Source organism: Pithys albifrons, chromosome 7 (genome assembly GCF_047495875.1).
Source record: "Pithys albifrons albifrons isolate INPA30051 chromosome 7, PitAlb_v1, whole genome shotgun sequence".
NCBI classification, from domain to species: Eukaryota; Metazoa; Chordata; class Aves; order Passeriformes; family Thamnophilidae; genus Pithys; species Pithys albifrons.
In genome coordinates, this window is record NC_092464.1 from 47,155,508 (window position 1) to 47,178,263 (window position 22,756).

Genomic DNA, 22,756 nt, shown 5'->3' on the forward strand with positions numbered 1-22,756 from the left:
TTCTATCCCTATCTCATGATGTATTGGCAATAAGTGTCCTATATACGCTGTAACAGGAAGTAATAAAGTTGTTGAACTACTACATGATGAACCCACTCAAACAACTGATGATTTCAGACATTATATGAATTACACCAATAATGGAGAATTACAGCATGAAATCAGAAAAAAGCCTGTTAGCTGAGGATATTCTGCCTAACCCTGTAAATCCTCCCACTACTCTGCACCAACCTAACAGGTCAGCTTAAAGCTCCACTACAGTTTGTCACTATAGTTGACTTTGATTTTGTACTGAAATAAAAGTGCTTATTTTGTACAGCCACAGCTGATTTGTAGCACTAAGAGGTTTTGCTGCCCAAGCAAATTCTGCAAAGCTGACTAGCTCTCCTTCAGAAGTTCTGCATGCCATTGTTCTGCATGTGCAACAATACTGATTTCTGACAACACTGTACTTTTTCTTACATACCTGCTTTGCTAAAGGAGTTTTCTTCACTTGAAGTCCTGTCTTGCGGAACTCAATGTCTTAATCACAAAAATCCAAGAGATATAGGCTGATTCAGTTTCAGTGTTTCAGCTGAACAGCCCAAAAAGGCAAAAGCAAGGGCATTTTTCATATGGTGTCTACGACTATGATCAAGAGCAGGGCAGTACTGAATAGGACTTAACCCCTTTGTTTCACAGAGGTGCCTCATTTGGTCTCCATACTAAATATTGCAGTTCGCACAAGTATCAGAAGTTTGATACAGAACTGTGATTATGTCTATTGACTGAAGACATTTAATGCAAAGCAAGAAATGTTTCCGATTTCAACAAACAAATCTGGTGGTTTCACCCCAGCTGGCAACCAAGCCCTATGAAGCAGCCACTCATTCACTCCCACACCAGTGGGATAGGGGAGAAAATCTGAAGGGTAAAAGCTGGAAAACTCATGGGTTGAGATAAAGGCAGTTTAATAGGGAAAGCCAAAGCCATGCACAGAAGGAAAAAACCACAAAGATTTAATTCACTGCTTCCCATGGGCAGGCAGGTGTTCAGAATTCCCCAGGAGAGCAAGGGCCCACCATGCACAAGTTAGTTTGGAAGATAAATGCCATGACTTCAAACATCCCTTCCTTCCTCTTTCTTCCCTCCACTTTATATACTGAGCCTGATGCCATATGGTCTGGAATATCCCTTTGGTCAGCTGGGGTCACCTGTCCCAGCTGTCTCCTCCCAAACTGCCATGCACTCCCAACTTCTGCCAGTACACCTTGGCTCTGCCAAAACACAGAACCCCAGCCCAAACCAGCACAAAGATCCAGTATGACTAAAATGTAATAGAAACTGTTCTCAGGTATGGAAGTATTCTAGTCTTGTGCCTGAATTCTTTCAAGGCCAGCACGTACTTAAAGATGAACTTGCTTGTGTTACATATTTAGGATCTTGCAAAGGGAAAACCTTCAGTGAGAGCTAAGAAGTCTCAAAGTTGTGTTTTCTGGTTCAAGTTGCAGCAATAAGCATAATGTTAACATGGTGCTCCTGTGTGTAAAATGTTGTATTATTTAAACTCAAATTTTTTCTTTTGAAACTGAAAGCAAATTACTGAGACGATAAGAAATTCATGAGACACCTAATTCAAGAATTCCCATATATCTTCCCCACAATTACATACTGCATTTTTTTACTTCGTAATTTTCCATTGCTAAATTTTATCAGATTAACATCAGATTAACATCAGATGACAACAATTATTTGGGTTTAAGACCAGTTCAAAGAGAGGGACAGCATAATATTCCTCTACACAAGCTGAAAATTTAGTGTCTGGTCATGCACTCAGTAAGAGTCGCCTCCTAATCAACAAATGAACACTTTTACTAAAGCACATCTTTGAACCTTAACTTGCAAATGTTTCTTCATTCTACCAGTATTTGAGCTTCAGTCTTTACTAGAGCTTAGAAACTTAGAACAACAACAGAGTAATTTTGAACCGCCTTCCAAGTTCACTTTGCTTTCTAAATAGGTATTTACATTTTTTAACTGTCTTTTCTTATATTCCTGCACTGGCATTTTGAATAAAAAGGAGGCCAAAAAGAGGTGTGTGAGTTTGGCTTAATTACCTGAAGTACTTATGTGCATTTTTTAGTTGAAGGTTCAGCTTCAATCATATCTCCAGTGGTAACTGTATTAAACTTCAGTTTAACAGACATGAGAGACAAGTGTAACATCATCAGAAACAAGAGAACAATTTCCATCTTTCTCTTTTTTATTTAACCACATAAGTACATGTCAACAGTTGGCATAAACTTCATAAAAATACAGTACCTTTTTGTGCCGAAACACTAGTCACAATGTTTATATAAAGAATTTTTTCTTGCTTCCTTGAATTCAATTAACATTTTAAAAAGTGACTTCCCAAAAGCCCTTTCTTTGTGAGTTTCCTTATAGAAATTTTTCCAAAAGCTATTCTGTAAAAGTTAAAAAGCTAATGCGTTTTCAGCCAGTCTCCCTCACCCTCTCAATAAAACAGATTTTAAAAAAATAAGAAGTTTTACAATACTGATCAGTTGTTATACTACTACTTTATCACAGGTTCCCACTTAATTGATACTGTTATAGGCGTGATGGATGGTATCCCTATAGCATCTAATATTGCCAGATGCCATTACGGTTAAAAAGACCAGTCATATCAACAGACTGATGTCTGAACAAGAAAAAAACTTAAGTCAAAACAAATCCAAAACATGAATGATATACAGTGAAACATCAGACTTTAGAAGTCTCACACTGTAGAATCACAATTACTGTGATACTTCCCAATGGCAATGAACATACAAAAATACTACCAGGTCAGTTAAACGACTAAAGGGTGTCCTTGCACTGGGTACCTCAGAAAGTGAATGCTCTATTAGCTAATCATAATATTGGTGTGACACCAAGATGACAGAAAAACTGCAGAACCAGGCTAGTAATGTTGGAGCAATTATACCCACACAACTGACTACACCCACATCACAACGGGGGTAAATTTCATTTTTCTTTAATGCTGATGATAAAGTCCAGGCAGGATCTAATAGATGGGGAAAGAAAATAGGGCATAAATTTTGAAAGTAATTTCTTATCAAGTTAGGCGCTGAAGGTCTAGTTAAGGCAGTGAAGGATTTATTTTAGTATCTTTCTAAGGCTATGACAGATTTTTCCTGAATAAAGCATTCTCCCTTAAAAATTTCATGTATATTATGCCAGCTTATTGTGAATGCATAACAATGCTAAAAACCCTTGGACACTGAGAAGCTAAACTATTGCTTACTGCAAATATTACCCTTATTAGTCTTTTTTGATATCAATAGGATTCCAGGAACATGCACCAAAAAAATGAAGTTTCAAGTCCGCCTACAAACTTTTTCTTAGCTACTTTTAACTCTTTTTGGATCAGTGTTAAATAAAATGTGCAAACATATAATCATTTGCATAGCAAATCTCAAGGGACTGACCCTGAAATAGAAATCCAAACTGTTAGGTTTAAGATATTTCTATAATCAGAATTCACTTAAAATGGTAAAAAAAAATACACATTTTTCCATTTTAAGTCTAGTAGAAAAGGTATTTCTGATTTAGAATTCTTACAGTTACTAGTTTAAAGATTTGAAAGATTGATGCTTCATTGCATTGAAATGTTATTCCTTTGGAATCTTCAAGACTCTGTAATTGCTATTTTCAAATACTGTGATGAAATATGGCCTGGAATTCTGGCTCATAAGGGTACATAAAGGAATTTTTCCTCTATTAGAAGGATCTTCGACATCCCAGATTTCAGGCATACTGCAACCAGGCCTAGAAAACATGAATATGGAAAAAGTAATTAAGAAATGGTATTTAAAAAAACCCATACAGCTTGCTGAACTCAGTTTTACAGTGCCCCATGCATACTTGATTGTGACATCTATATTTTTTAAAGTTTGTGTTTATACTAGAAATTATCAGATTACAAAATCAATAAATACAGTAGTAATTTAAAAATAGTACTGAGAATGTGTAAAATGCATCTGCTTCTGTGGTTATGTAATTAATAAGCAATTTATTTGGAAGAAGCGGCATATGCAACAACTCAAATTATACCATATACATTACCAGGGACCCTTAAAACTTATAAAATGGAGGGCGATAGTCACATTCCTAACATTTCTAAAGAAAATTCAGGAAATAAAACACCTTAAAAAAGTAAATTCTTGCTTTTTATTAAGGATCATAGCCAACATCAATTCCCTGTATAGTTGTCTTTCAAATTAGAATTACTGAGAATTTTCTAATTTTATCAAAGATAACAGCAAAAAATAGAACTTATACATGTAATTCTATTTTAAACTTAAAGAAAATAAAATCAAAAATCTAAACTACTGTGTTCTGGAGGTCAGAAAGAGAAATCAGGGGGAAGACAAAAAAAAAAAGAAAAAGCATAGCTCTTTCTCAAGGACATCAGAAATGTAACCAAATTTTTAGTGACTACTTGTGGTCATATTGTGGTGCTCCAACTCTTTCACTCTGCACCTTTTATTCCTACCAGGCTTTTATTATACACACACACCCACCCACACACACCCCTGTTCTTACCCTCACAGAATAATGACTTGTTTTCTTTTTGAATCTCTTTTCAGGTACCCACCAAGAACACAAAGTTGCTAATGTGAGTAAAGTCAATTATACTTCTTAATATCTATGGATGCTGGACAAAAATGTATTTTGGAGACTTTTAATAAATAAAGCAGCCACCATCATTTCAAAACCACCACTTGATATGAACCTTAGACTACCTATTTGAGCGTTGTATGATTGTTGTGAGAAAGGGAGATTACTCACTTTTTTCTGCTCACACACAGTGACTCTTCAAGAATGTAATAACTGACTCCCAGCTCTATCAGTTCTCGTTTTACTTGGTTTGCAGGTTTCCGACTGTACATGGAATACACTACTTTTGTTCTGGCCCTTTAAAAGGAAAAATGAGAAAGTTAGCTAGCAATGCAGCATGAAAATGTAAGCATTTACTTTATACTGCAGAGGAAGGCTTTTTTATTTCACAAGGTAACTACGCTAGAACAAAGTTTACATTAATAGTACCATTAGCTTAAATTTGATTATGATTCCAATGTATACAGCCCTTTGATTTTTCTGTAGCAGGAGACAACTTAGTTACAAGATCCATAAACAGAAAGTGGAAGGGTTCAAAGAAATGCATTCACCACCTAATACTAAAAGCTAGAAACAACCTTGCTTGGACTGCAGGTGATTAGAAGGAATCACCTGCCAAGTCTCTTCCCAAAAGGTCACACTCACTGCCCTTGTTCAGACTTCATTAAATGTGGAGTGCAAGACCTGATGTCCACCTGTGCTCATCAAGAAAAATCAGCACTTGCACACCATGATCCTGTTTTGGAACCAGATGACCTTTAAGGTCTCTTCCAGCCCAGGCCATTCTATATCACCCAGTAATATCCTCCTTTGAATGTGCAAAGCACGACATTGTTAACTTACTATAATTTTCTGATCCTGTAATGCCTGTACCTTATTTTCCCCAAACATTCTCTGTTCTGTCTTTTTGTAGCTAGAATAGGTTATTTCAGTTGGAAGGGACCTACAGTGATCATCTGATCCAACTGCCTGATCAACTTAGGGCAGACCAAAAGTTAAAGTGAGTCAATGCCAGACAGAGAATGAAGGACATAAGGTATGTAAAATGAATCCCTGCCCTTTCTGTTTTATCCTGCTCTAACTTGCTGTTTTCTTGTTGTGTGTTGTGGTTTTTTAGCCAGTTTTAGCGAATTAACAAAAATGGCACTACAATATTAAATGTAATAAAAGAAATTCTTGATGTTTTCCCATAAATCAATTTCAATTTAGGAAAATATTCCAATTTTGAAAATAACAGAGTAGAAAACTTAGTAATTCCATTACAAAATTTCAGTTTCAACTAGTCTTAGTATTTCAGTAATTAAAAAATTATCACAAAACAAATGACAGTCAATCACAGAAAGTCAACAGAAATAACTAAACTGGCACTCTTGAGAAAAATACAAAATCTGTCTACAATGTCTGGACTAACTAGAATGATGAAAGTATAGAAGTACGCATTAAATCCAATTCCATAATTTAATTCTGATTTTTTTGTATGTAAGTTTGAAGCCATATCTACCCCTATAGCGTATCTTTTCTGATGAATATAAATCCTGAAGAAATAACACATGAGTTTCCAATCCAACTAAAATAACAAATCAAGTTTTATGGGGTTTTAACAAATTTTACTATATAGCATGATGCCATTCCTACTGTATACTGCAAACATTAAGAGAATTAACAGTAAATACAAATAAACCCTCAACTGCAAAACTTACCTTAAACCTGCATCTTCATAGTGAGGATGATTTACAACAGGCCGCAGTGTGGACAATTTAACACTTGCCATTGTAGGCATTGCTCCTGCAAAAACTGCATCTGAAATGCACAATGAAAGGCATGTTTGACATGAACAACTGAGCAGCAAGTGTAGAGAAGGAATTCAAATATCTAAACAGTAATCCTGTAGGAAAACCACAAATAGGGTTTTTTAAAGGCCTTACATGGCACCAACAGGAGACACACAAAATCAATTTTAGTTTCTAACCTTGAATTCAATATAAGCCATTAGATAACTAAGCAACTAAGAATGAAGATTTAACGCATCTTATTTTTCTTGAATGGGTAGAGTAACATATTCACTACAACAACACACTTCACTTCTCACTTTTTACACCAGTGTTAAATGGGCAATAAGATCTTAGTCCACTTTGACTTGAACGTATTTTCTTGCTAAAAAGGCATTGTTTCCAGCCAGTTTTCTGACACTTTTACTTATTTTAGGAAAAGGAGGGGTGCCACCAGCATATACACATTTTTAATTCTCTTGTAGTAAAATGGTGATCATGGATCTACAGAGAGGACCAGTGTCATTTAAGTAAAAACCTTTTTAATTGGACTTGGCAAAGAGGCTTTTGTTGAAATACTACACCAATGGCTACAACGTCTGGGCTGATAACCTGGAGTCCAACAAAGCAAGCTTTCAGTGCTTTTTCCAACTGAGGTAGCTTCTAGATGGACAAGTATATGTGACTTGGCTTTAGGATTTAGGATAGTCCCAAGGCACAGCCACAGACAGTAGCAATACTGCTGCAGTCATTCATAACAAGTTCTGTGGTTCAATCTCACAGTAAATGGGGAACATTCTACACTTAAATAGTTTACCTTGTCTGGTATTGACTTTAATCCACTCCAAAAGCTCTTCCTGTGGCAAATTGCTAAATTCTCCCATGATGTTCCACTGAGTTTGAAGGTTTGTAGATCCTTCTATTGCCATCAATGCTAGAATAGCAAAGACCAATGTTTTGGGCTGGATTTTATAGAAGAGCCATCCAAATAACTGAAAGGCAAGAATTGATTAATTCCTAGACAACAGTTCTGTAATGCTGTATGCAGAACAATTCATTTTTATTTCTCTGTGAGGAACCTAACATATATTACATGAAACATCTCTGCTATTGCTTCTCCAATAAACTTCAGTGAGACCTCCTAAGAGTTATTCATGCTTACAGAATGTCAGACATTACATTTGTAATTCTAAAATATAAAAAAAATTTAAAAAAATTACATCAATGCAGCTTTTAAAGTTGTAGCTCAGATTTCAAATTCTGCAAGTAAAGATGGTTCAATAAAGCTAACTGGACTTTTACAGTATTTTATCTCAAATTTAGAACTAGAGTTTCTATCTGTAGTATATAGACTACTACAAACTTCTGAAACATATCAGAAAGACAGACTTTGGGGATAGTAAGTTTAATGCTGTTTTATGTCCTACTTTAAACTGGGGTTTGTATTTTTTCCTGAAGACAGTTTGCTGGAGGATGTAAGCAAAACAATGATAAATATGTGAAACAGGTAGTTAAGAAAAAAGTAGTACTAAACTTGCTATGTTGAAGTTTGAGAAGGAACTCTTTATCACATCCATATTTGACCTAAATCTTAGATAAGGCAAAGTATAAATTGAAATTTTTCCCAAGCTATTGTTAATTAGAAGGCTCTACATTTCAAAAATATCAAACCCACACTAAATAAATATATTTCATTTATAGTACTTGGGTTTTTTTAATTAAAGCATGAAAAAACATAATAAAGTCTCTCAGTAGAAGCTCCCACCAGGATGATTGCACCAGTTAGGTAGCATGTACCATCTTTCTCATAAACTAACCATTAACTGCTTTAGGTTATTAATATTTCCCAGCCACCTCTCCAAAATGCAGTGTACTCTACTCTCATCCTCAAAGGCTTGCTAAACACTCTTGCAAGAACAGCGATATTAGCCAGGAGTACTTAATATACTAAATATGCCTGACCCCTGTGAGGCTCTGGAAGGATGAAGGAAAATTAATTCATTTGTAGGCTGCTCTACATAAGCACATCTCTTTTGACAACAGTCACCGAAAATGTCACTTCATGGACAAGTTAAAACTTCAGAAGTTCCATGGCTTTTCAAGTTGAAGAAAATCACATTCCTGTCATGCTTTTATAAAACCTCATTAATGTTCAAAGTCTCTGAATTTAGCACTATTTTGTTTATATAAAGAGTCTAGAATGGTTGAATATATATGCAATGCAAAAGAAGCATTTCTTTCACAGGATGCTGTTCCTCATGTGGGTATTTTATCAATTCAAGCTTATTAGTTTGTTTTTAACAAATGAATACCTTAAGTCTTTCTCTAGCTGTTTTATTTTGCTTTCAAAAATTCCACTCAGGATGATATAATTTTTCCTAACAGAAAGAGGAAGTGTGCAGATGTAAAGAGTTAAAAATCTGAACAGAAATAACAGCAGGCTTGGGCCTAATTTGAAGTCGCAACAGTAAATTGAGAAAACTGAACTGATCCCTAATTTAATTATTCATCTCTGTTCAACTTAGAGAAGAATAGGTTCTAATCACAAGTTTATAACATATAAAATGCAGTTGTAGAGAAGGGACTTTACTCCCTTCACAAAGATACATTTATTTCTTCCTCTTTCCTTCATTAAAAAAATCTTGCTTTAAAATGTGTTACAAATTGAATTACTTTCCAATAAAAATCAACATTAAGTCACTTTTTCATCACAGTGTTCCAGATTATGGAAATAGTCCATTATTATAGTTTTTATTGTCTATCATCTGCTTCAAGTTGATGGTAATGGAAAGTACAGGGATTCAAGCAATGGGCTGAAAGAACATAACATATAAAATTCCTTTTCCATATGCAGCATAATCTTTAACCTCCAAATAAACCAGTTATACTAACATACCACTGCAGGTAAACTTCCATGGTCTGCTAGATGAAAAGATAGTGTTGACCTCAATTACAGTAAGATAACTGCCCGTGTTGAATTTGCTTAATTTTTCTTGCTTCTGTAAAACCAAGTTGCTGCTTATTAACATGGACTTTATTTAAACATCTAAAACTTCACCTAATGATACATGTTCCAAGTGCTAATCAATCATTTAGTCAGAAGTTCCATCTTTCCCTACTCATCTTCCTCTCCTGCAGCAATTCTGAATCAGTATTGCACATACAGTCACATTTTTCAACCTCTAAAAACTGGAAAACCAAACACCTGTGAACCTTATAGAACAGCAAGTATCTAGAGGAAAATTACTCTTAAGTCCCAATACTCAGACACAAGATGGCTAAATAAGGTACTTTTTAAAGAGGTTTTGACAAATTCTTAGTGTTTTATATTTTAACCGTACAGATTCATTTGATGTTGGCAAACACTCAGCACTTTCACCTGGGTCAAGTAACAAATCAGGCATGAGGAAAGTGATGAGCACAACATTCAAGGAGACTGATACTGTATAACCCGTCCAGTATTATAAAGAACTGCCCTTCCCTTAAAGAATATGCAAGGAAGCAATTTAGTTTTCTGGGAAACAATCATTTGTTGACCTGGCTTAACATGGGACACCTTTCTCCTCTTTGCATAATTCTGCCTCTTTCACTCATCTTCCAGTTGTTTGACACACACAGTAGTTGCCTTCACCATATAACCCTAATTGACCTTTAGGACATTCTACAAAATCACAGCACAGGGGAGGCTGACAGGGACCTCTAAAGATCCAGCCCCACTGCTCAAGCAGTATCATCCAGAGCCAGCTGCCCAGTTCCATGTCCAGACAGCTTCTGAATATCTCCAAAGGACAGACACTCCACCACCTACGTCTCTGGGAAACCTCCCCCAGTGCTTGATCACCTTCACAGTGTAAAAGTTCCCAGATTTTTGGAGGGAACCACCTGTGTTTCAGCATGTGCCCATTGCCTCCGGTCACATCACTGGGCACCACTTGTACCATCAGCAAACTTGCTGAGGGTACACTCTGCCCCATCATCCAGTCCATTAAAGACATTGAACAGTCTTGACCTCTCAGGGAAATTGCTAGTTACTGGCCTGCAACCAGACCGTGCACCACTGATCACTCCTCTCTGGGCCCAGCTGTTCAGACACTTTCCAATCTGCCTCCCTGTCTGCTTCCCAGACAAAGGACAACTTACCCTACTTTTGCTGCAAGTGCAAACCTTCTAAAACAACTATTTCAATATAATCAAGTTCACTTCTTAAAAACACAGATACTTATAGATGGAAAGCCTACGTTAATACCTTTTATATCTGGAGAAAAATCTAGTCACATTTTGAGTTATAGATGATTTCAAACTAAAAAGATTAAAAGTTAGGCACATGACTTTTGATTTTTAAGACTGAAATGTTTTCAACATGCAAGACTTCAAACAGGAGTTCTGGAAAGACAAAAACATGCAATGCAGTAAGCTCTGAAGAGCTGCGAAAACATAGTGTAAACAAAGTCAAACACTGGATAAAATTAATAGTTAATAAAAACTTGCAATGGCATAGTGGTTTGTAAATACTGTAAAATCTAGTATGTCTCCCTGTGCTGAAGCTCAATACACAGCATGTTAACTAATATAATAATGCAGTTGGACAAGCTGCATAAAATATGACATTTGCTTTATTTGAGAAGAGGGGAGAATGGAATTATTTTTTGACAGGCAATTTCATCTGCTTTATTTTTAACTGGTACCCTCAGATTCAGCAATTACACACTGAGGAATCTGCTTTAGGACAAATATCTTTGTAATACTGTAAGTACTGAGATAGCTACAGGATAAAAGAGACCTTACCTGCTTTGAACACACCAAGGAAGCCATAACACATAGATGTGGTGTCAAAAACAGTTTTAGTCTCATTATTAAAATCGCTAGGACACTGTATGCCAACAGCTGCAATGCATGGAATACCAGCTGAAAAGAAATAAAGAAAACACGAGATGTAGGAGCACAATATTTGTACACTTTTCATTTGTCTTAAACACAAAACTTCATTTTCGGTATAGTCTAAATTATGAACTTGTCTGAAAGAGTAAAAGCCATATTTCAGATAGTGATAATGACTTTCTCTTATTTTTCTAAAATGTATGTAGCATGCTAATGAATGGAACAACAGGAAGGATAAACATTAACAGTAAAATCAAAATGAGCTGCAGAAATGGCTACCTATTAAAAAATCCTTAAACGGGTCAATGTAAAATTTTCTTGTAGAACTTCTCATAGAACTTAAGAGACCTTATTATTTAGTGTCCAAAATACCCAAGTATGGAATGAAAGAAGCAAATAAAATCATCCTTGATAATCACACAATCACAGGTAGCTTGCTTCAGTATTCTCAGAAAACATTATAAAACATCAGATATCACTTGTCAAAGTGCTGTGGTAAATCACAGAGCCATTTTTCAAACAGTGCTTTGGTCTAATTGATCAACTATCATAGAATCATTTAGGTTGGAAAAGACCTCTAAGATCAAGTCCAACCATTAACCTAACACTGACAAGTCCCATCACTAAATCTTGTCCCTTGGCACCAAACCTACATGTCTTTAAACACAATATCTAGGGGTGGTGACTCAGCTCCTTCCCTGGGCAGCCTATTCCAATTTTTGACAACCCCTTTGGTGAAGAAATTTTTCTAATATCGAATCTAAAACTTCCCTAAGGCAACTAGACACAAATTTCCCAGCATTCTGGGCCACCTCTTTCAGTGTTTCACCACTCTGATTGTAAAAGATTTCTACCTTATACCTCGTCTAAATTTACCTGATTTCAGTTTGAAGTCTATATCCCTTATCCTATCAAAACAGGCTATGCCAACAAGTTTGTCCCTGTCTTTCTTATACAGGTCCTCTTTAAGCACTGAAAGGTCCCATTAGGTCTCCCTGGCAACTTTCTCAGCCTGTCTCCATTGGAGAGATGTTCCCTTCCCAATTGTTTTTGCAGACCTCCTCTGACAGGTCTATGTTTTTTCTGTGCTAAAGGCTCCAGAACTGGACACAGTACATTGTTTAGCATAATTTTACTAAAAAGAACCATATGTAGTATTATATTCATTATGGCATGTTTTAAAACAGAATTTTAAGACTATCAATCATGAGAAAGCCCAGTAAATGAAGCAATCTCCTTCTCTGTCCACATGGAGAAAACAGAAGGTCCAGTCCAATTTCAGTGTCTTTTTCTAGTGCTACAGCAAAAGGCCAAGACCCCTCTCTTGTACAATCACCTCCATTAGCCAGTGCACCTTTTTGTTCAAAATTCCAGAATTATTCTGGTGATCTAACAAACCCAATTTGAGCGAATAAAAAATACAAATACTTAACTCAAATAAAGCATGTAAGTATCAGCATCAGACTTGCATTTCAACATTGAGTATTCACATTAACAAGTAAAATTGTGCAGAAAAAGAATCTTACCTCACCATGGTTAAAACGTTCTTCTCTGAAAAATAAATCCAACACAAACCCCACATTATTAATGCATTACAGAAGTGCTGGTCCTATTTTAAAATCATCTATAGTGGCATTAGACAACACAACTAATGCAGTAAGCGTGAGTCAATGTATGCACAGAAATTTTTTTCCACTCTATGAAGGTTTTCAAAATACTGCAAACCGGTAACTACCTTCCTCAATCCCTATATCTATCTGAAAATCCGAATTTTAATTCTACCATTTTTTTTAATTCCATGAATTATAGAACAGCTTATTTAGAAAATGAAACTTTAGCAATGCAAAAGAATCACAGAATCGTTAGGGTTGGAACGGACCTCTGGAGATCATCCAGTCCAACCGCCCTCTCAGGGCAGGGTCACCTAGCGCAGGTGACACAGGGACATGTCCAGGTGGATCTGGAATGTCTTTAGAGAGGGAGACACCATGCCCTCCCTGGACAGTCTGTTCCAGTGCTCTGCCAGTCTCAGTGAAAAGTTCTCCCTCAACTAAAGTTTAACTTCTTGTGGTTCAGTTTATGGCCATTACTCTTTGTCCTGTCACTGGGCACCACTGACAAGAAGCAGAACGCTGGTACCAAAAGAATAGTCAATCAGGCACTTTATATATTGATTTTGGATTCTCAGACAGAAATACAAATGTGAAGAGTCAAAATCCTGTACATTTGTTTTTCTCCAAAAGTATCTGTGAAGATAGAATGCTTAATCCTGCTCACATCTGTTGAAATTTTGGTAATATTCAGTAGTCTACAGATAGCAAGATCACTAAAATGATTAATGGTATTATAGAAAAAAACAGGGAGTAAAAAGATACATCAGTGAAATGGCAACATTCAATCAGACAAACTGACTTCTCTTTAGTAAAGTATCAACAAGTGATGTCAAACAGTTGTGACAGGTAGAGTAGTATTAAAGAGACGTAGAAAATACTTAATTCCTAAGGATGAAACTCATGTATCTTTAAAATCTGGGAAAAAATAACAGGAAGAAAAGAACTTGCATTCACCATTTATAGTAAAAAAAGCAAAAAGGCACATAAATATTGGTTCAGAAACAGCATAATAAAGTAAATGATTAAATAGAAAATATAGGTGTAAACGGGTTAGGATGTCTAAAACAGGTTCAGCATCTAACCTTAGCTTTACTTGTCATATAAAAATACCACATATCCAAGCCATTCAGTTGCTGAACTGTGTATATAGTTAGCCTTCAAAAAGGACCAACATAACGTAGTATTCTGATTTATGCAGCATACAGCAAATCAAATGAACTTTCAACAGAAAATTCCGTTTTACATCAAAAAAGAAAACAATACCTACTTTTCATATTGGCCTGTCTGAGATAAGGACCACATTATACATTTAATTGCCTGAAGAAAACAAGAGCCAGCAAAAAGTATGAATAAACTTTCCAAAGCATTCCAAAGCATTTTCAACGTTTGCTAAATTAAATTACACCTGGGTAATCTCTTTTTGAGAAAATGGTAAAAGACATGCAATGTTTAAGCTAAAACTGCTTTCTGAGGATGTTTAATTAGCCAGGCAGTTAGCAGTTAGCCCATCTGTTCCCATGTAAACAGTAACTTGTTGTTACGCAAATTATACATAATCAAATTTACAAACCCAGTTATGAACTCCAGTTACAGTATCCATCAGCTAAGTGACACAAGTATTTTTAGCACTTAACACCAAAGCAACTGACTCAGGACTGGACCTTTGCAAGAATCTTCATATAGATAATACAGAATTTGAAGTAAATGCTTTTGAAAACCTGTATTTTATCTAACTGTACTGGGTTTTTTACATGGCAAGTTTTGGTAGCAGAGGGCCTGCAGGGGTGGCTTCTGTGAGAAGAGTCATGGGGCCAGCCCCATGTCAGGCAGAGCCAGTTCAGAGGGCTTCAAACCACTGGCCAAAACTGAATCCCCCAGTGACACTGGTGGGGCTTCTACTGATAAACATGTTTAAGAAAAGGTAACTGTGCAGCAGGTTTAAGAGAGAGTAGTGAGAAAAATGGGAGAGGAACAACCCTGAAGTCACCAAGGTCAGTGAAGGAGTAAGAGGAGGTGCTTCAGGTACCAGGAGATTCTCTTGCAGCTTTGGAGAAGAACACAGGGAAGTAGGTTTTTTTCCCTGCAGTCCATGAAGGATTATGGTGGAGCAGACAGATATTCACCTGCAGCCTGTGGAGAACTCTATGCCAGAACAGGTGGGCATGCCCTGAAGGATGCTGCAAGCCATGGAGAGCCCACAAAGGAACAAATTCCTAGCAGGTACTGCAGCTCATGGAGAAGAGCCCACAAAGGACCACCGTTTTCTGGCAGGAGCTGCAACCTGTGGGGACCCATGCTGGAGCAGTCTGTTTCTGAAGGACTGCACCCCATGGAAAGGACCCATGCTGGCCCCGGTCTTACAGACCTGCAACCTGTGGAAGGGACCCACTGAGCCAAGGGAGAAGGGGAACATGTTTTTATTTTTGTTTCTCGCAATCCTACTCTAATTCATAATAAATTAAATTGATCTTCCTCAACTGAAGTCTGTTTTTCTTGTGACAGTAAATCAGAGCAATCCTCCTATACTTATCTTGACCCAAGACATTTTTCAACTCTTCTTTTCCCCTGTTATAGTGAGGACAGGAAAGGGGAGTACAGCTTGGTGGGCACCTGGCACCCAGGTAAGGTTAACCCACCACACTAACTTCAACCCATCTCAAAATAAATAGTGATCCCTTTAAAAAAGCTGAGAAGTAAATTCAAGGTAAAGGTGATTCACTACATCAATCACTTACCCTTTTGACAATTACCCCAAAAACCACCAGAACAACTGGCAATAGGAGAGTCTTTGTGTATCTCACTGGAGTCTACAATGGAAATCAACTGCATTAATTGCTTTCTTAATATATAATTATTTCAATGGTCATTTAAAAGGCAATAATATAAAGAGCTCTTCCTTGAGTAAAATGTAAATGTAAACTCTACCCAGACATCACAATACTAGGGTGATCAGCTAACTATTTCCACCCAAAGTCTAGTAGCTTGTATCTCATCTGAATTTGACTACTATGGGCTGAGTAACCTATAAACATTCCAAATGCACATCTAGATACTGACAAACTAAAAGTCTACTAATGCCACATTATGAAACTTCAGTGCTGCTCTGTTGTCTAAACCTACCACACAGCTCTCAGTACATTTCCCATATACTCAAAATCAGTTATAGAGAGCCACATAAAATCTCAAGTTTGCAGAACTATAACCTTTCATTTATCTCTGAGCAAGCAGTTCTCTTATTCAAGCAAACACATTTCTTAGATTCAAAATCAGAACTCTGTTTAGTTCATTTAAATGCAATAAAAGCAGTTAAATTTAGCCTTAGCTCATTAATTTCTCTTTTCACAAGTAAGCACTTGAACTTATGATGGCTGTAGGAGGTGATGGTTCTTAGATGTTTTAAGTTACAAACAAAGATAAACCAAAAAGCTCCCCCTTTCATAATCATGTATTTTGACAAAATTACCTCTTTTTCCATGAAGTCAAACTCAGCAGCACAGGTATACATTAATGTATCAAAATCCTTGTAGCCAATAAATTTAGATTTCAATATATTTCCTATATGAGCCTGGTAGGATATACAGGAAAAAAATCTCAAACTGCAGTAAGCAAAAACTGTCCAGTTTTCCACAACAAAGTAGTTCAGATGTAAATTAGAACAAGCGTTTACACTATTTACAATATAGTTATAAGAGCACCAAAAACCTACTTCCAGTGTAACAAATGACATCTTTGAGTGTAACACAGGCTGGACAATGTTACATAAAAAGCAGAAAACAGCAGAAAAAAGGGTGTTACCATTGTGACTGGATTCAGGACATGTATAGTTTTGCATACTCATATTTTAAAATATGAGCTTCCCATCTTTTACCCCTTGATACACATCTGCAGACAAGTTTTTAACAACATGAAAAGGGGCAGAAGTAAAGCAAGAAGACCTTGTTATATCAAGCATTTCAAAACTGCCCTAAAGTTTAGCTTCAGAGAAGAGTGAGCCAAGAAACTGAGTAAATAAAAGGTGTAAGTAGAAGATACACAAAATAAACAAAGGTCTATAATTCCACATTTAAAAACAAACACAGAGTATTTGCTAACTCAAAAATAAATATATTTGCTTTTTCACAAAATTCTGTAATAACATCTCAAAGTGATAATACATAATGAGAGAGAAAGCAAATATACAATCTCTCTCCCATTTCTGCAAAATAAATACTGGACTTTCATGGGAGTATATCAGTAAGATGTCAAAATCAAAATATTAAGAATCATAGAATTTTTGAAGATACTAACTAGGTACTCCAATAAGAGAACTTACATCGTCAGCTACTCCAAGCAGAAAAGAAGTCACGTATTTCAAGGTGACTGTCCCAAATAACCAGGCACATCCTTCAATTACCTTAAAAAATATATTTGGAATGAAATAAACATGTCTTAAACTTTTACAGAAATATTTTAGTTTTTAAACTGCTTATCTAATTTAGCTACTAATTACAAACTCTATGTTACCACCCATAAGTAAAATAATTTCTAACCAGTGACACTTCCCAGATTTCAGTATACTGGGGTGTTTTAAGTCTTATTGTATTTTCTGTTACAGCTGAAATAATTCTGTGCAGCTGATTTTACACTTCAGCTGCACACAACATTGTCACGGAGGAGGTACCAAAGTGAACTTAAAGAGGGGCAGCCTGACTGCCAGTTCCATCCGTTTTGCGTACACTGGTGTGTAGGGATTATTTTCCAGCAAGAGCCATTCCATACTATCAGGCTGTGCTACTCTGGTAATTCAAATCTTTGAGGAATTAGCTGATTTATAGCACCGTCTAAAAATAATCTCAAATTAGAACTTGAAGGAAATATAAACAAAGTATGTACAGTTACTACTTTTAGTTATGTATCAAGTTTATCCCTGTTGCAGAAAGATTAAATTCTTGGCAGTGTCACTTCATCTATCTAATTTTTTATAAAACTGGATCAACTGAATAGGACAATCTGTCTCAGTATCTTGTATTTGAGCTCTACAGCAACTGCCTTCAAAGAGAATTCAACAAAATACACACTGATCTTTGCCCTTTTGTAACCAGGGTTTTTAAGTGACAACGGGTTGCACTCAATCATCTCATTTACTTGCTGCTAAGAAACCTAAATACCTAGGAGGTATCCTAATCCTTTTCTGAATGCCTCTATTTTTTTGGCTTCCATAGTAACTTTCCTGTTCCTTATAAGCTTAATGCTGCTGACATAAGGGGCACTAAAAAACCTGTAATTATATCCTACTTTATTCACTGGCTTTGCAATATTTACCTTTATTTTACAAGATGTAGAATTCTAACCTATTTTAAAATCCCAGCTATTTAGCGAATCTGCATTAATAATTATCTTCATACTCAACTTAAATCTGATGGTAGTAGATTTTGGGGGAAGGCATTCTAGGGTTTAATTGTTTGGGGTTTTTTTAAAGTAGGACACATTGCCTGAGACTGCATGCAATATGTATGATGCTATGTATGAATTTACAAATTAAAAAACTTCTGCTCTCTCTGTAGTTCCTTCTCTGTGACTTCCATCATGCATTTTCCTTTCTGGTGCCTGTCAGTAATACATTGATATGTTCAGAGAACTTTCCATAAAAGTACAAAGATTTCTCTGCTGAGTGGCAAGACCTTATTTAGGATCACTTATTTTATACACGCATTTAGGGTGGTGGCATTCTTTTGAAAACTTACCATTTAATCCCACTCTTTGTTTCTTCCCTTCTACCATTCACACCTTATCCCATGAGTTTAATTTCTTTTATAGTTCCAGTTAGATAACTTCTCCAAAGGGTTTTTGAAATCCAAGGGCATTACATTCACCCACATACCCTTTCCTACATCCTTCAGAGAAGTCAAACATTTGTGAGGCATGACTTCCTTCCCTTCCACAGCAGCTGTGTTGGATCCCTCCAATGCTGCATGTACATACAGCTTATCAACTTCATCACTGCACACGTTTTATTCTTCTACAAAAAGTAGATTTACTAGTCTACCATTCCATAAATGCCTTGGGTATCCTTTTTAAAAGAACTGACATGAGACATGACTACACTCTGATTTTCCCTGGTCCCACAGCTAACTACATTGGCAGGCACATACACATGCACTCCAGTTTGCTATAAATATTTTAATTCCTTTCTGTTCTAATTCTAACTGTATGAATTCCACCCGGTTTTGCTACAGGTTAGCCTTCATTTAAGAAGAATGCCTGTCTTAAGTCAGTCATAGTCTAAGTAGGCTCCCACTTCAGGTGTTTTTACATGTTAATGTTATGCCTCAAGTTGCTTCTTGTGTTTTCTACAGTTATATTTTATTTGTAAGAGTTTCAGGAGTGTCCTCCCTGTTTGGACATGATGACTTCTACTGCTCTCAAACCACACACAGATACCCTACAATGTTTTGCTACAAACTGCTTTCTTATGTAATTTTAAGATGTTTGCTGTTGTTATTAAAAATATCTTTAAAAAATTATATAGGACACATTAGTGAATATCTAATGCAGCATCTTAATCTCCATTTCTGCAAGCACTGTTACGCTTTTACTTGCCCTTTGTAAATTGACCTTTATTTTAAAGGGATTTCCATAGAGATCTTAGGTTTTTTAAAAACATGTTAAGTTGGTAATCTAAAATTAAACTTGCTGCCATTTGAAGGCTATTACAGTTTTCTGATATAAATACATGTTTATGCTCTTTTCTTTCTTCAGGAATTGAAGATTAATTGCTGGAAACATGGACAATCTATTAAAGACAGGAGTTCAGTTACATTCCTTGATTTTCCATTATTAAAAACTAAACCAGAAGTTATTTCTGTATTTCACTAAACCAAAAAAATCAGACTTAGTTTTTCTCTGAAATTCAAAATATATGAAATTCCTTACCCACACATACACTTCCCTTCTGCGGCTTTTCAAGATTTTTGGACTCCATTCAAGAATACCCTGACAAAAAATGAATGTACATTTTCAGGTAACATAGTAACAAATAAGACATTCTAGTACCCCAGATGAAGTATTTTTGGTTGCCTGGTAAGCCTATTGCAACACACAGCTGTTTATTAAATAACCTTGCATAATTAATACAACCTGAAATATGAATGAATATTTAGCAGTATGATTTCACTCAGCACTGGCAAAACATGCCAGCATAAAAACTCTTACTGCAGTTTATATACAATTAATGGAAGACTACTTTTCTCCTTAACAAGTAAGAAGATTTTCTATTATACAGTTCTAATGGTCTTTAAATCAAAGCCAATGGGAAACTGAATTATGTCTACTTCCATGATCAACAAGAAACATCTGAAGTAATAAATAAATTACGGGCAGCATAATACAAACAATTTTCAAGTAAGGCAGCAGAATATGGAGGGTGGTAGGAGTTACTTGTATTTTTCTGTTTCACATTATGTTCCTCATTTTATGACACAAAGAAGACTCATTTTCAGCTAATTTGATGAACAATGTAATTAAAAGCTTCCAGAAATCCAGTCCACATATAAGACTGAGGCCACTATAAGCACCCAAATAACATGCAAACAGTAATTACTTTTCTCAAAGCAGAAAACAGGCAAGGAACTCAACATACCTGTACTTACTACACAAATACATAAAATGCTACAAGAAACTAGAATAAATTTATAACAAGCAAACTATGATACAGCAAATATGTAGCCAAAGACAGTTTATTGCGAGAAATTACCACTCTTTTGATGATGGACAAAATATAAACAGACAAGAAAGAGACAAAAATAATCAGAAATTAAGATGATTTGTTGTAAGCTAAATGAGATCCATTCACACAACTTTATAGGCTATTTCCTAAGTACATAAATCCCTTAAGAGAAACTGTATGAAACTGAAAGAGATCACGGGTTGTTTTCCCATTTAAGGAAAAATTAAGATAATGAATGACGACAGGTCTTCAGTGAATAATATCACTAACGTGGCAGTGTGATTCAGCAGCCTCCAAGTCTTAAACCAATGACTAAATGTTTTAATCATTTGTTCAGCATTAATGGATTTACTACCAATAAAGAAGCGTTTCAGTGAAACTCTTCCTTGCTCATGTTCTTGCTTTACAATTACTCTGGTCAAAAATACGTATCTGGTAAATTTTATGTTTTTATAAAAAGAAGAGAGGTACAAAAATAGGAGAACTGAGCTTTAAGAGAATTTCTCTTAGGAAGAGGGTTTTGGTGTAAAATCATGATTTTTTAAATAGTACTTACTCATTCACTAGATATCTTCATGGCCTAATTGTGTTTCTCATGTGAAAGCTTTCTCAACTGTCTGGTGATGCAGCAGTTTCTCATTTCACATCACTACATATGTAATAGTACAGCATTTACAGTCTTAGTATGTCATGATTTTTAGTTAAACAACTTACCGAGATAACCACTAAGGATGCAGCATAATATGATGTCAGTAACATTGAGTTACCAAACATCAAAATAAAACACACTGCAAGAGATACCTGAAAGAAGAAGGCAAAAATAATTATTTAAAGTAGAAAAGGTAACCCTGTTGTGTCAACAGCTTTAAAATTAAAAACACCTGTGTTAGGTTATATTTTGAAAGTACTTAAGGACAAGACAATCTGATCACAAGATTAACTCCTTTCATATGGTACAACAGATAAATTTCTGAAGTTATTTCTAAGACATTCATATTTTTTTCCAAATTATTGTATTAGTTCTCCATTCTGTTGGATACCTTTCAGAATTCTGGACAAACACAAAAATGTTGAATAAAATGTCTGTTGTGTTCTTCCTTCCAAACTGACAAGCATCTATTTAAAATCCAATCATACCCAAATCAGGGAAGCAGAACTCTCACTGACTGATCATATGCACCTTACTATGTGAGTTTGAAAGAAAAGCCTGAAACAAAACTTTAATCCACCATCCTGATCTCCTACTGTGCTTTCATTTTAATAGAAAGCAATCTGAATTACATTTATCTTGGAGATCAAAATCAATGATCAAGCTCTGTCTTTTATACACAGGAATAAAGGAAAACAACATAGTTATTTGCAGACTTTTCTACTCCCCTCTTCACATACAGTTAAGACTTTCATTTTTCACAGAAGAGAAGGAGCAAAGGGGGAAGCAAAAATTGAAAACACCACAAAACAGAGACTGGCAGTTTACCCAGACTCATTAAGCTTTCTCTGTAACACAACATGATTGTTTATCTATCTGAAAATAGGCTGTTTGTGCCACTTTAGCACCCAAATTACGATATAGCTACTGGCATAAGCCAAAAAGCTTGAGTAATTCATCCTACTTCTGTCAAAAAAACCTTCTGAAAAATATGCTCATTTGCAAATTTTCCTGGTAAATCTGACTGGAAACAAGTATTTGGTGTCCCAGGTTTATATGAGAAATGAGTTGCATAGAACTTATTACTGCCTCTAGTTTCATTCACAGTATTGTAAAAAATGTTTGAAAATGTACAAAATGCAATTTAGTTTCTTTCCTGGGGTAAATATTCTCTTTTTGCCCATTGAGTTAGCATAGCATAATTTTAGCAAAAATATACTTTTAAAGACAATATTTCTTTAAAAAAGCTGTTTACATCTTCCTTCATATTTAAAACTGCAATCTTGCTTCAAAGAGCAGAACTCCTGGAAGCAAAACTGTATCATTATCTTTACATATTAAAATCAGGTATTAGGCAGAAAATTACACATCTTTCACTTAATCTCCTTTCTTTCTTGACTTTCCCACCCAGTTTTGAAAAAAAAATTTCACTCCTCAGATTAACAGTTTATTTTTTTGGTCCTCCTTTCTAGATATCTCC

At 35.7% G+C, this 22,756-nt stretch overlaps 1 protein-coding gene across 1 annotated transcript in view; it reads right to left on the reverse strand.

Annotated features, from left to right (window-relative positions):
* Window positions 1-2,224: 2,224 nt before the first annotated feature.
* Window positions 2,225-22,756, reverse strand: part of DPY19L1 (dpy-19 like C-mannosyltransferase 1) — a 43,713-nt gene continuing 23,181 nt past the window's right edge. The window contains exons 12-23 of the mRNA XM_071561401.1: window positions 21,342-21,428; window positions 19,835-19,894; window positions 17,235-17,315; window positions 16,386-16,487; window positions 15,658-15,729; window positions 14,190-14,239; window positions 12,836-12,860; window positions 11,217-11,336; window positions 7,249-7,423; window positions 6,363-6,462; window positions 4,834-4,959; window positions 2,225-3,810 (exon numbers count right to left, since the gene is read on the reverse strand). Of these exons, the coding sequence (XP_071417502.1) occupies window positions 3,654-3,810; window positions 4,834-4,959; window positions 6,363-6,462; window positions 7,249-7,423; window positions 11,217-11,336; window positions 12,836-12,860; window positions 14,190-14,239; window positions 15,658-15,729; window positions 16,386-16,487; window positions 17,235-17,315; window positions 19,835-19,894; window positions 21,342-21,428 (1,155 nt within the window). The 3' untranslated portion in view covers window positions 2,225-3,653. The remainder of the gene's footprint in view (window positions 3,811-4,833; window positions 4,960-6,362; window positions 6,463-7,248; window positions 7,424-11,216; window positions 11,337-12,835; window positions 12,861-14,189; window positions 14,240-15,657; window positions 15,730-16,385; window positions 16,488-17,234; window positions 17,316-19,834; window positions 19,895-21,341; window positions 21,429-22,756) is intronic.